This window comes from Dermacentor albipictus, chromosome 2, assembly GCF_038994185.2.
Source record: "Dermacentor albipictus isolate Rhodes 1998 colony chromosome 2, USDA_Dalb.pri_finalv2, whole genome shotgun sequence".
In the NCBI taxonomy this organism is placed as follows: Eukaryota; Metazoa; Arthropoda; class Arachnida; order Ixodida; family Ixodidae; genus Dermacentor; species Dermacentor albipictus.
The window spans coordinates 94762797-94777065 of NC_091822.1; the positions used below are offsets into that span (position 1 = coordinate 94762797).

Here is a 14269-nt window from a genome sequence, read left to right on the forward strand (position 1 = left end):
CAGCGGATACTGCCTCAAATTTGCAATATACAACGGAAAGAGCGACAAGCCGCCTGCGACGGCTGGAATGTTGTGCAGCGAGGCCGTTGTTATTGAACTTGCAAGCAAGTACCTACCAAATGGCCATACCATTTTTGTGGACAATTGGTATAGTTCTCCGACCCTGTTTCTACGTGTCAGATTCAGGATCCACTGCTGTTGGTACAGCGAGATTGCACCGAAAAAACATGCCGAAAGATTTCAAGAAATTGAACTTGCAACGGGGTGAGTGCTCCACTGTGTTTTCCTATGGCATCATGGCTGCAAAATGGCAGGACAAAAACCAGTGACAATGCTCTCCACTGTCCACGCTGCTGCAGACTTCACTGACTCGTGCAAGAAAGCAAAAGATGGTCAACCGATCCGAAAACCTCGTGTTGTGCTTGACTATAATATAGGCATGGGAGGCGTTGACCGTCATGATCAGCAGCTGGTTTCCTTCCCTATAATGCGCAGATACGCCGAAGGATACAGGAAATTTCTTTTTATGTTATGGATTTATCTGTTTATAACAGCTATATCTTGTTTCTAAAAGCAACCAGAAAAAAATGTCCTACGCGGATTGGAAGGTGGACCTTGTCGAACAGATCGTCGAAGAAACTGTTTTGCCAGGATATTAGCGCAGAGGGAAACCAGCTGTGGCTCCATCACCGATGCGGCTAGAAGCTTCTGAGTGGGCACATTTTCCTTGCCGCGCGCTCAAAAAATGACGCAGATGGCAGCGCGCGGAACGCGGATGAAGCAGCGGAAGCGACTGGGTTAAGTCAATGGATGAGAACGTTTTGTTCGCCGCCATAGTATGTGGGTTCTTTCTTGTTTAGTAAGCATGCATTGGAGGATAAAAAAAAACTTTTCTAATAAGCGCCCTCTCATATCACAACGAGAATCTCCCCAGAGGGTATTATGTGCGTTTAAATCACCTACTACAATGTATATGGTTCAGGGAGTTCTGCGATAAAGCTCTGGAATTCTGTTGTGGAAAGTTGATGGCATGGAGGGGTCGCACGGCTCTGATTGCCACTGCCTCAAGGGGCGTTTGCAGATGTAAATATTGGCAGGCGATACCCTTATCAACTATAATAGCAACACCGCCTGACGAGGCAAGAGCGTCACTGCAATCTTTGCGGTAAATGCCATATTGTTTCAGAAAGTTAGTATGTGAAGGATTGAAGTGTGTCTCTTGCACACACAGCACCCTTGGGTTAAACTTGCGAAGGAGTTCCTTAATATGATCAAGATTGTGTATTAAACCGCTCACATTCCTATACATTATCTGTGTGTCCATATTGGAAGTGTTTTATGGTGTGCGTCAAGAGATCAATTAGGTGGCTCAAGAGACCTTTGAAGGCTCCTTGATGCGGGGTATTTCCTTTTTGTTGGCACGCTCCAGGGAGCAACGCCATTCCTTTGGGGTCCGAGATGCCGGAAAAGCTTTTGTTACACCCATCGCCTCGTCAGAGGCGCTGGATGATGGCCGCTCAGCGGGCACGCGCGGGGGTTTTTCGGGCCTGTCTGCGCGAGCAGTGGCCCTGGGACCGGCAGACTCGGAGGTCTGCTGGCCCTTCGTGGTAGGGGGCCTAAGAGCCGCGGCTGCTCCCGCCAGGGGGGCTGATGGCGTAACCGCTGTCACACTCCGTGCGACTTGTGCGGCCGCCAGTAGATGTAACGCTGCCCCCTGGCGCGCCACATCGGTGTAGGAAGGACTGGACAGATTTTGGAGTGAGAAACGCTTACGTGCCTCTGGAAAAGATAGGTTGTGTTTTACTTTCAGTTCTATGATTTGTTTCTCTTTTTTCCAAGTAGGGCACGATCGCGAGTAGGCGGGGTGATCTCCTTCACCGTTGGCACAGTGGTTTGTTCATGTACAGATGTCAGAAGCGTGTTCAGAAGAACTACATTTGGCACAAGTAGCACGTCCTCTGCAGTTCTGCAACCGATGCCCAAAGCGCCGACACTTGAAGCATCGACGCGGATTTGGGATATACGGCCTGACGCGAAGCTTACAGTAACCAGTTTCTATTGTTTCAGGTAGGTTGCAGGTTCCGAAAGTAATGGTTATGTGTTTGGTAGGTATTTGCTTGTCATCTCGCCTCAATGTTATTCTTTGAACTTTGACTACGTTCTGGTCTTGCTATCCTTCAAGCAGTTCGCTTTCGCTCAGTTCGAGGAGGTTATCTTCTGAGACGACTCCGCGCACTGTGTTCATTGATCTGTGTGGGCCCACTGAGATGGGAATTTCCCCAAATGCTACAACTTTCAAGAGTTTGTCATACTGCACTACGTCACGGAGTTCGAGAAGATCACCACTTCCCATCTTTGTTACTTTATAGCCTAGGCCAATTGCTTCAGTGAGAGATTTCGCTACAACAAATGGTGAGATCATCCTGACTGTTTTCTTATCGTTCTGACTACGTACAACGTGGTACTTTGGAAAAGATTGTTTTGGCTGCATGAAGAAAGTGAATGTTTCATCGGTGCACCCCCTCTTCAGGGAGCGATCAGGTAGCGGAGGAAAGTTATTTGCCATACAGAGCAGGAAAATTGGGTGGCGATGGTGGCCACCCAACACCGAGCTCAACAAGGGGACGCTACAAGGTTGGAAGAATACCTGGAGACGCCAGCCATGCATCACCGCTATAACCTAATATATATACCCAAGATTGGATATATTACACATGGTTAACCCTTGCCGCCAGGAAATACGGAAGTAATAAGAAGTGAAGAGAAGACAGGAAAGATGGAAAAGTGGGAGAGAAAGACGAAGATTGGAGAGGAGGACAGGAAAAGGCGACTGCCGATTTCCCCCGGGTGGGTCAGTCCGGGGGTGCCGTCTACGTGAAGCAGAGGCCAAAGAGGTGTGTTGCCTCCGCCGGGGGGCCTTAAAGGTCCGAACACCCAGCATCGGCTCAACTCCCAGGATCCCCTTTTCCCGGACATGGCTAAGCCGCGCACGGCTACATGCAGGAGGGGCCAACCCTCGTGTGCTCGGGTACGTGGTGTCACAACACACCAAATGCCTGTTGATGCAGACGCCCCTGTGGGGCGTCACCTGGAAGTAGTCTAAAAGAACCACAGTGCTCAGTTATGTGCCTGTCGCTAGTGTGCCCTCCCCAGCCTTTAGAAATAAAGTTGACGATACCTTGTGGTGCAATGCCAATTAAGTACTTCGCTGTGTTACTACCTTTGTACTGAGACCATGTTTCACTTCTGGGCAGAAACGAAGATGGTCTCTCTTTCTTTATTTCAAAACAGTCAATTATGACTGCAACATTTTCTCCAAAAGAATCGTAAAACGCTTGTGGCATTGTGCATTGTAGATCACTGCGCTGTGGCCACACAATTTGAGACTTTGGACCGCAGTAAGCAGCATGCAGCCATTTGTCATATATGTGTGATACTGTGGCACCTGACACATCAAACCTGAAAGCGGTCAGTAATGTGCAAATTTACTTTTAACTTCATGATGAAGAGCAGCAATTCCTGGAACTTTGGCAAACTGTTTTTCGCATTGTGTGACACAAATCTCTCCATGACACTAACCAGTGCATAAAGGATCGTGACATTTGCCATGCCAGTGTAGTATGCAACCTTTCTGTCACTACATTTTAGGGACTCTTCTGTCAGTTCCAGAAGCTTGTTTTCATTCCTTGTAGCATAGAATGAATGAATGAATGCACGTGGTTTAGTGGTGCAAGGGCCAGATATGGCCAAAGAGCGCCTCCTTGTAGCACAGAGACGCTCATTAAGTGACGCGCACTCCTCCAATTCTTTGAGGTCACCCATTGTCATGTCTGTCTGGACGGCAATCTCTGCAACACACAAAATTAATTTTATTGTGCAGTTCATCATGTGCTGCAAACAAAAATGAAAACGGAGTGTGAGTGGGCGGGGGGGGGGGGGGGGGTTGCAGGAAGGCATAGGAAATGGGCTGGCAAAAAAACAGGAGAGTAACATCTGGCCTACCCCACTTTACTGAAAAACAAAAAGCAACAGCCCCCCCTCTCATTTTTTGTTTTGGCTCCAAACGCACAACAAAGACGCCCACCTTTTTCGCCGTCTTCATCGTCCATACGCAGTGAAGGCAACTGAGAAGCAGCAACGACGTCCGGGTTCGTCGCCTCCACAGTTTCCGCTGCCTCGGCTACATGCTGTGCTTGAGCTGCACGCGCCTGCTACCTTCGTTTTGCCACGCGAGCGTGGCATCCGGGATCTCCATGTTTTGCGCTGTAGTCGAGCAAAAGCGTAGGGGCCCAATCTAGGTCCACCTCCTGCCACAGTTCTGATGGTCTGCCTACAAGAACAAGAAAAATTTTCCTTAAAAAATAAGCCGTTCCGCTGTGCTTGTACATACTGCAGCTAAAGTAGCATTGTGCATACGCAACGAGCTTATCTTTTACGAAGTGGGCGCCACAAACACGTATGCCGGTCCTTTCAGTGTTGAGGTTGGCATGTTCTATCCGAGCCAGCCACAGACCCCATCGCTTCACAGATAACTTTGGTACGGTCACCTTGATGTCCGATAATGTTTGGAAGATGAAAAAGTTTGTATTTGTTGATTTCACCCAACAAGTGCAGTTGGAGCAACTGACAACTACGCAGATAACCATTTCGACGCATTGACAAACTACCACACACACGAATAGCATCAACTGCACCATGGCACCAGCATGGCGGAATAGTATCCCAGGGTCCCTAGCCGTGACTTCAATGCAAGCCATATATACAGCCACGGCAAGTGCTCTCGGCCATGTGGTCGTGGCGTTCAACAACGTTAGCATCCGCACATCGGATGACCTAGCCATTCCAATAGGCAGAGTTGACGGTCCTGAAGTAAAGGCAGCGAGGAAACGTGGCAAGCTGCTGTAGCTGGAGTTGGTATCTACGTGGGCGCAAATCATTTGCCTAGGTTATGTCCCTTGTAACAGTTTCGGTCTTGGCTATATATGTGGGTCATACAGATTTTTTTCCTTCATTTTTTAAAAAAAAGTATTCATAAAAAAAATTAAATATACGTTCATAAGAAAGTTGTGCTGTTATTTTTGTGGATATTAAATTTGATCTCGCTAGCTGGCTTATAACTGCCTCACACCAAAGTGTTAATTAAGCAAGTAAAAGCAATGAGGAAACGTGCCAAGCTGCTCTAGGTGAAAAGTAAACTGCGCGAAACGTTCAGACGACAGGAAGAAACACACATTTAGAAACGCAGCCTCTGCGCTTCGCTGTATGCGTGTCTTTCTTTCGTGCAGTTTACCCTTCTTTCAGTATGAACCAACTAGCCCGATAAATCTTATTGCTGTATGTGGATACCGCTTTCTCATGATATCACTAATTCGGACAAGGGAGAACGCCAGCAAGCGTGAAACACACGCAAACTGCCTGTCCGCACAAGCTCAAGAATGCAGCAAGGCGTCTGCAGTGGAGCTCGATGGAACCGCGCTGCCATCTGGCGGCTGTCACAGAAGTGGCGACAGCGGCTGCATGGCCTCCGACATTTACCCCTGCGTGCATTTCTCGGCGCGCCGCGGTGGATCTCGGAGGCCATGGCGGCTGTAAGCTCATGGGCAGAGAGTTTTACAACTGCAGCTGGTCTAATAACCTTGAGCACGACTGCATATATATGCAGGTTTGGTTCCATGTGCGACAGCACCTATACTCCATGTAGCGTGACCACATGCTTGCGCTTACACCATGAAAGTAGACGAGCCTGTGCGTGCCTGATATTCTGTGCCATTGTCTTTAGATGATGCTTGCAGTGGGAAAATGTTCCGTCATTTATATTTGTGTATTGTACATTTGGCATTTCTTGGTGACCTGTATTCCAGAAAAACGCTGTTGTGAAAAGAGCTCGCACGGTGACAGAGTTCTGCCCACAAGCTGAGAAAGGAACATAAAAAAAAGCACTGCAGCTCTCCGGGAGCCCAGACGCACCAAAAGCAGCACAAGAGCCCTTCAGGAGTCTTGAAGGACCAGTGAAGGGCAGCTGGGAATAAATACCATCCAGCAACTTTAATGAAAATTGCGAACCAAATTCTGGAAAGTCGACAGCTTCTCTTTATGAAAGCGCTGAAGGGCGAGTAAGTATTTCTATTTTCACACACACTTCTTTGATAAGTTACTGTGGCAGCTTTGTGCTTGTTTGCAAACATGGAATAACACTAGATCCTGTGTAATGCTGCGACAACTTTGTCACACGAATTTCCTAATGACCAGTCTTTCTGAGTACTTTTTGCTGCATAAAATTATAAGTAAAACATTTAACATGCAACTTGCCCCAGGATGCATTTGGAGAAGGACGTGTACTTTACAGAAGCCGTCTATAACCGCCTCATGGCTGCAAAGACGGACAGCCGATTTGTTCATGAAGCTGTTGTGGCCATTTGTTCCACGACAGGCTTGGCTGGCCACAGTGTGACCGGCGCAGCGTCACACCAGACAAAAACTGGCGCAAGGCTAGCATTGGACAAAACGAAGTACTCCATGTTAAGTGGTATGCTAAATATCTATAGTTCAGTTTCATGTGCTAACTTACCTGAAACAGATGGTTAAATCAATAGGGTAATACCCATTATAGTATGTTCCCGATTGTCTTGTCCACTTAGCCTACACAATTTGTTCGCTTCATGGTATAGGCACCAGGACATAAACACCAGAGTTGTATATTTGTTTTTTATACTAATCTAATACACATTACTTTCTCAGACTAAGATTCCACCATTATATGTCTCCCTTTTTGACAGCTCATATTGCGCTTAATAGCTTGAAAAGCAATACACGAGATGGCTGCTTGGCAGTGTTACATAGCTCCGACACACGTAGCCTGTCTTACTGTATATGACAGCATGCAGTTCGAAGGTTGGAACATGTATGTTTTACTTCCGTCTCGGAGCGTATATACAGTGAAAGCTCGTTAATTCGAACTTCAATAATTCGAATTTATGGATAATTCGAACTGTACGATTTGGTCCGGCCAAGCTCCACAGAAGTCTATGTATAAAAAAGTCTGTTAATTCGAACGCGAGAAGGTTCCCTCACGGATAATTCTAACTACGCTCACCTGGCACACGGCCAGAGAAAAGCGCCTACTGCCTACACACAAGGCTGTATTGCCTCCGAAACGGAGAGAACGGCGAGAGAAGGCAAAATCGGAAAAAAACCTAACCGACGCGGGGTCAGCCAGAAGGCAGCGGCGGATGCCGCCTTTCCGTTCTACGTAACCTCCGAGACTTCTTGCCCGTTGCGCATCTTGGAGGCTTTGCAAATCTTGTACAGCTGCTAATGTTGTGCGGAGATGGCACGGCAAGCGTCAAAACACAGCGAATCAAGTACGTCGCAGCTGCGCTTGAAATCAAGAACCAACGAATCAGGGCCTTCGCCACCTTCACATGTTCAGCGTCTTTGTCTCGGCAGTCTTCATCGGTTGTGCACCTCTGTTTTCAGCTTAGGAGGTATCAGCCGTCGCGATTCATTGTGATGATGTTAAGCCTCGGCTAACGTTCGTTTCGGTGGACATCGGTGGTGTGGCACAGTCGGACCCAGAGCTTCGACTTGAACATGGCTTGTGCCTGCGGCACACGCCATCACTTTCTGACACGCCAAGTTTCTGACATGCCCTAGTGCTTCCAAATCACAGTGTACTGTTGCTCTCCTTCACTTTCGTTAGTTCGAACTTTCATTAATTCGAACTGAAGCGGCTTCCCCTTGCGGTTCGAATTAACGAGCTTTTACTGTACGCGTCTCTTAAATCCAGCAGGCTGAAGCAGTCCCCACCGTTCAGGAGTGAAAATGTCATCAATGGCTGGCAATGGGTACTGCTCCAGTTCACAGACAGGATTCAAGGCCACCTTAAAATCAATACAGATTCTAACCGCGCCGTTTTTCTTCATTACAGGCACAATGAGAGTAGCCCACTCGGCGTGCGTTACAAGTGACAGTACTCCAAGCGTTACGAGCCTATCAATCTCTTTTGAAACTTTGTCGAGTAAAGCAAATGGAACGGGCCTTACGAAATTTCGGCATGGCACCTTCCTTGAGCTTCAGATGGACAGGGTGTCTGTCGATTAGACCCAGCTCGGGGCTGAAGACGTCTTAGTACTCTGACAGCACGGCATGCATGGCGGGGGTACGGCTGCTTCCTGGACCCTTGTTGCACTGATATGTTGAACATCGAGGATCCTACATCATGGAACTTGGAAATCAACCCTCGTCCGCAGAGCCTCGGATCTGAACAGTTCAGGACCATCAAGGAACTCTAGACCTCCTTGTCATTGTAGGACAATGACATACTCAATTTCCCTAAAACTGGAAGTTCTCCAAGATAACAGGACAGTTTAATGCATGCGGGTTCTAATTGCGGCCACTGTTCACGGTTTTTCTCAAAAATCTCCTTGGACACAACACAGACGGGTGAGCCGGTGCCGACAATCATAGGTACATCAATGCCACACCATGCGAAAGTACAAAGAATAGGTGGTAGTAGCCGACCACTGGAGGGTGCGGTTAGTGTCCAAATGTGTGCATCGACTCCATTTTCCTCAGTGACATTCACTATTACTGCAAACGCTTCTCCTTGCCTGCATTGTGAACACGCTTTTGGGCATCCTTTCCGCAAGTCGCTATGGCACATCTTTGCGAGATGGCCGTATTCACCACAGCGATAACACCTTGCTTTCGCCTAGCCGCAGGCGTTTCTGTTGTGTTTCTTGCTTCTCCGACGCCCACATGCTGACACCTGCTCATCAGCTTCTTTGTATCTTTTTTTCCGCTACTTCTGCCGATATGGCAATTGCTTCAGCCTCCCTCAATGTCAAATCTGTTTTCGCTAATAGCTGCTTCTGAGCAGCGCTTGACCTCGCTCCACAGACGATCCTGTTGCAAAGCATCCAGTCTAGCATGCCACAGAAATTACAGCCATCCGCAATCTGGTGAACTTCAACGATGAACTGCTGAATGGGCTCACCTTCCAACTGCCAGCGATTGAAGAATCGGTAGCTCTCAGTTATTTCATGACGCTTGGAGTCGAAGTAGTCATCCAAAACTTTGACTGCTTCCTCGGTGCAACGTGTCCTGAGGGCACTTGCATAGTGTGCATACTTAATGCTGCTACCAACAACGACCTCTTCTTTCCCGAATCACTGACGCCAGTTGCCTCAAAATAAGCTTCTGCTTTCGTGATGTAGGCCTTCCAGTTGTCGAACTGGTAGTTAATGATGAGCCATGGTCAGTATTCCCGCAGCCGCTGCTTCCTGCTTAACTGTCTGGCTTAATTCATTTTTCACCTCGAGGGTTCTGTCTGGCCTCGTCGCCACTGTTACATAGTTACGACACACGTGGCGTGACCTACTGTAAACGACAGCACAAAGTTTGAAGGTTGGAACATCAATGTTTTGCTTCCGTCTCGGAGTGTATAGTAAAACCTCGTTAATTCGAACTCGGTTTATTCGAAATCCCGCGTAGTTCAAAGGTTTTTGGCGGTTCCAACAGTTGATTGATTGATTTGTAGAGTTTATTGGCACAAGGGCCAGATGTGGCCAAAGAGCGCCAAGTCGATGATCTGTGCTTGTCAATGATATGTGGGTGTTGATTGTGGGGAGTATATGATACATGGCTGCATAGTGGCCTAAAAATATTCGCTAAAAGGTGGAAAATATACATGTGATGCAATGTGGCTGTAAAAGGGCCTAAAATTCATTCGCTCAGGAGTGCGTAAAATACAAGTCTAAAAACATGACAGTGATTGATGGTGTCTGCGATGAAAATAGATGTTTCATGAGATATGGATGATCAGTAAAACAACAAATGGCTGTAGCACTAGTGCCTCAGCAAGGCCTTGAAAGCAAGGGCTGGGAGGCAAGTGCTCTAGAAAATGGTTTCATTGCAGCTACGACCTCCAGGTGGAGGCCGTGCTACAAGTAGCCTGGCCAAATTACATTTAGGGTGTCAGTTTCAGTTAAAAAGTTTAATACTGTTCCAAAAGTAAAAAGGGGTTCGTTGCTCAGAAAAAATGCTGGGTGTAATGGTATGTGTTGGAGATAAGCGGAGGGGAAGTACTTTTTCCTTTCTGCCTCTATTTCAGTGCATTGGATGAGAACATGAATAACTGTAAGCCTGTTGCCACATTTGGGACATGTAGGGGGTTCGCTTCCCGTCAAAAGGTAAGAGTGAGTGGCATACGTATGTCCTATTCTTAATCTACACAGAAGTACTTCCTTATGCCTTGCTGTTCTTTCAGTTATCCAGTTCCCTAATTTTGGTTTGATAACGTGTAGCTTATTCTGTACTGCATTATCCCATTGATGTTGCCAGTACTTCCTAAGTTTATGGCGTAAGAAGGGCTTAAGTTCTGTTGCTGCTATGGGTCTATTAACATCCGTTTCATTAAAGACAACTGACGCTGCACTTTCGTCAGCAGCTACATTGCCTTTTATGCCCCTATGGCCAGGTACCCAACATAGGACGATGTTTTGGTTGTATATTAAAGCTAAGCATAGTTCTATGTACAGTTTATTAAAAACAGGATTCCTATGTTTTCGAAAACTCATTAAGGCCCTTATTACGCTTAATGAGTCGCTGAAAATGATGGCCTTATTGAGATTTGTTTGTCTGATATGTTTCACAGCAGAGAGTATCGCGTACGCCTTAGCCGTGAAAATACTTGTGTTGGGATTTAGAGAATCCGAGGTGGAAAAAGATGGCCCAAGAGCTGCATACGCGACACCAGCAGATGATCTGGAAGCATCTGTATAATATTCGGCACAGCAGTACTTCGCTTGGAGTTCGAGGAAGTGTGACTGTATGTGTGCCTCAGGTGCATGTTTCGTTATTTCGATAAACGAGGTATCGCAGTTAATGGTCTGCCAATCCCAAGGCGGTGGAAGGCGAGTGGGAGGCATTAAGATATTTTCTGGGAGATGGATGTTTGTTTCTTCTGCCATTGCTTCCAAACGTAGGCTCAAAGGAGTTCTAATACGTGGGCGGTTACTGTAAAGTCTGGCAGCAGACAGGTCGCTAACAATGGAATGACATGGGTGCTCGGTGTCTGATTTTACCTTAGTGTAGTATGAAAAACTTAAGAATGTTCTGCGTAGATGTAAGGACCATTCGTTGGCCTCGACGTACAAACTTTCAACAGGGCTAGTTCTAAAGGCGCCTGTTGCCAGTCGTATACCGAGGTTGTGAACTGGGTCGAGAATCTTTAGCACACTCTCAGTTGCGGAGTTGTACACCACGGCTCCGTAATCGAGGCGTGACTGTACGAGACTCTTATACAGGCTCAGCAGACACTTCCTGTCACTGCCCCATGTTGTTCGAGAGAGCAGCTTGAGGAGGTTCATGGTCTTGAGGCATTTTTCTTTAAGATATTTTAAGTGGGAGATGAAGTTAAGCTTTGTGTCCAGGATAACACCTAAGAATTTGTGTTCAGGGCTAACAGTTAGTCTTTCTCCATTAAGGTTAATATCGGGTTGTGGTAGTACACTTCTCTTGTTAGAAAACAGGACACATGTGCTCTTTTGGGGGTTCAATTTGAAGCCATTCTCGTCCGCCCACCTTGAGAATCTATTCAAGCCAAGTTGTAGCTGCCTCTCGCAAATGCTAAGATTATATGACCTGAACCCTATCTGTACGTCGTCCACATAGACGGAATAGAAGAGTGTGCGAGGTAATACGGTGTGGAGGGAATTCATTTTAACGATAAATAACGTACAGCTCAATACTCCACCCTGCGGTACGCCTGTCTCCTGTATGAATGGTCGAGATTGCACGTTGCCAACTCTAACACGAAATGTCCTGTTAGAGAGATAGCTTTCAATTATTCTCAGCAGGTTGCCGCGAATGCCCATTGCAGAAAGATCCCGAAGGATCCCGAAGCGCCACGTGGTATCATACGCCTTCTCCATGTCAAGAAAGACAGACAACACAAGCTGTTTGTGGACAAACGCTTCCCTGATATACATTTCCATGCGTACAAGCTGATCTGTCGTTGATCTGCCTTCTCTAAAGCCACATTGATATTGATCTAATTTCTTGTTAATTTCTAGATAATGTACCAGGCGACTGTTTACCATCTTTTCAAAAACTTTGCATAAGCAGCTCGTCAATGCTATAGGCCTATAACTATTTGCCAAAGAAGGGTCCTTACCCTGTTTCAAAATAGGAATTATGATGGCCTCTTTCCAAGCAGAGGGAATGCGGCCGGACGACCATATAGAATTGTAGAGACAAAGAAGGGTTTTTTGTGTTTCAGGCGGCAGGTGTTTAACCATTTCATATAGGATGCGGTCAGATCCGGGGGCAGATTGGTTGCAGCTGTTTAGTGCTGCCTGAAGCTCTGCCATGCAAAAGGGTCTATTGTATGCCTCGTATTTTGTGCTTTTGCTTTCTAATGGTTGTCTTTCTATTTGCCTTTTGTACCTTTGGAATGTTTCAGAGTAGTGCGACGAGCTGGATATCTGTTCGAAATGTGCGCCAAGAAAGTTCGCCTGATCTTCCATGCTGTCGCCTTGAGTATTCACTAAAGGCAGAGAGTAAGACTGTCGACCCTTTATTCTATTAACTCTATTCCAAACCTTTGTTTCATCAGTGTAGGAGTTAATGCCTGATATATACTTTCTCCAACTCTCTCTTCTAGCTTGTCGCCGCGTTCTTCGACCCTGGGATTTGACCTGCTTGAAATTGACTAGATTTTCTGCTGTCGGAGAATCCCGAAGTAAACCCCATGCCTTGTTTTGCTTCTTTCGCGCTTTTCGACACTCATCGTTCCACCATGGAAGACGGTGTTTTGTGGACAATCCACTTGTTACAGGGATACATTTGGAGGAGATGTCAAGGAGAAAAGCCGTAAAATATTCAACCGCAGCGTCTATGCTTAAAGCGCACATGTCGTCCCAGGATAAACAAGCAAGCTTTTTGAACGTTTCCCAGTCAGCCGAGTGAGTTCTCCAGCGAGGTAATTGTGGAAGGCATTCATTAGCCATAGGTGTGCTTAGAACTACAGGGAAATGATCACTCCCGTATGGGTTTTTAATAACTTTCCATTGAAAGTACGGTAGAAGAGTAGGCGATGCTATGCTAAGATCTATTGAAGAGTATGTTTTGTTTGCCATGTTATAATACGTGGGCTCCTTCCCATTCAAAAGACATGCGCCTGAAGAAAAAAGGAACTGTTCAATCAAGCGACCTCTCGCGTCGCAGCGCGAGTCGCCCCATAGGTTGCTGTGCGCATTTAAATCTCCAAGCACAAGATATGGTTCAGGCAACTGATCTATTAGTGTTTGGAATTCTTGTTTGTGGAGCTGAAAATGCGGCGGTATATATAGGGAGCAAATGGTTATCAGCTTATTTAACAGTACAGCTCGAATGGCCACTGCCTCAAGGGGTGTTTGTAGGTGTAAGTGTTGACAGGCTATAGATTTGTCAGCTATGATGGCTACGCCACCGGATGATGCGAGGGCATCATCGCGATCCTTCCGAAAAATAACATACTGACGTAGGAAGTGTTTGTGTTTAGTTTTCAAATGAGTCTCTTGGACACATAGCACTTTAGGAGTTAGTTGATTAAGGAGTTCTTGGATATCATCGAGGTTGCAGAGTAGGCCTCTGATGTTCCACTGAATAATCAGTGTATCCATATTAAAATAAATGTTGTGCTATGTGTCAAAGAGAATGAACTTGGTTTAGCTTATGTTGCCCTTTTGGGGCCCTGTAATTGGAGTTTTATCTTTTTTGGAGCGATCGGCAAAATCGCGCCGCTCCTTAGGCGTCAACTGCGCCTTCTGACTCGGTGTTGTGTCCATAGCCTCTTGAGAGGCACTGGACAGCCGCTCTTGCGAGCGGTGTGTTTTCCGTGAAAGCCTTGTCTCAGAAGACAAGGCCTTGGAGCCCACCGTCCTGGTGGTTGGTGGGCTAGCCTTGACCTCGGAGCTGGGCTGACTGGTGCCAGCACTAGCGGAGGCCTCAACTGTGGACAAATTCGGGAGAGGTAGGGCAGCCTTCGCTGCTCCCACCGTGGGGGCGGGTGGCGTTGCCGCACGCTCGCTATGCGTGGCGCTGGCGTCCGCCAAGTGCCGCTGTGGTACTGCCCCCCGACGTACCACTTCGGCGAAAGATGTGCTCTGTGCAAATGTTGGTGAGATGCGCTGTCTTGCTTCTCTGAAAGTTATGTTTTCTTTTACCTTTATTGTAATTATTTCTTTTTCTTTCTTCCAGACTGCGCATGATCGTGAATATGCTGGGT

The 14269-nt window shown here is 46.9% G+C and overlaps 1 protein-coding gene across 5 annotated transcripts in view; it reads right to left on the reverse strand.

Moving 5' to 3' along the window:
• Positions 1–14269, reverse strand: part of LOC135902698 (uncharacterized) — a 196800-nt gene that overhangs the window by 34459 nt on the left and 148072 nt on the right. For 3 of the 5 annotated variants that reach the window (XR_010564573.2, XR_010564572.2, XM_065432919.1), the window contains one exon: positions 4085–4330. The exons of the other annotated variants lie outside the window; for them this stretch is intronic. Coding sequence is in view for 1 of the 3 variants with exons in the window: in XM_065432919.1 (XP_065288991.1) it covers positions 4085–4102 (18 nt within the window). In the remaining 2 variants the exon portion in view is untranslated. The remainder of the gene's footprint in view (positions 1–4084; positions 4331–14269) is intronic. 5 annotated transcript variants of the gene reach the window in all.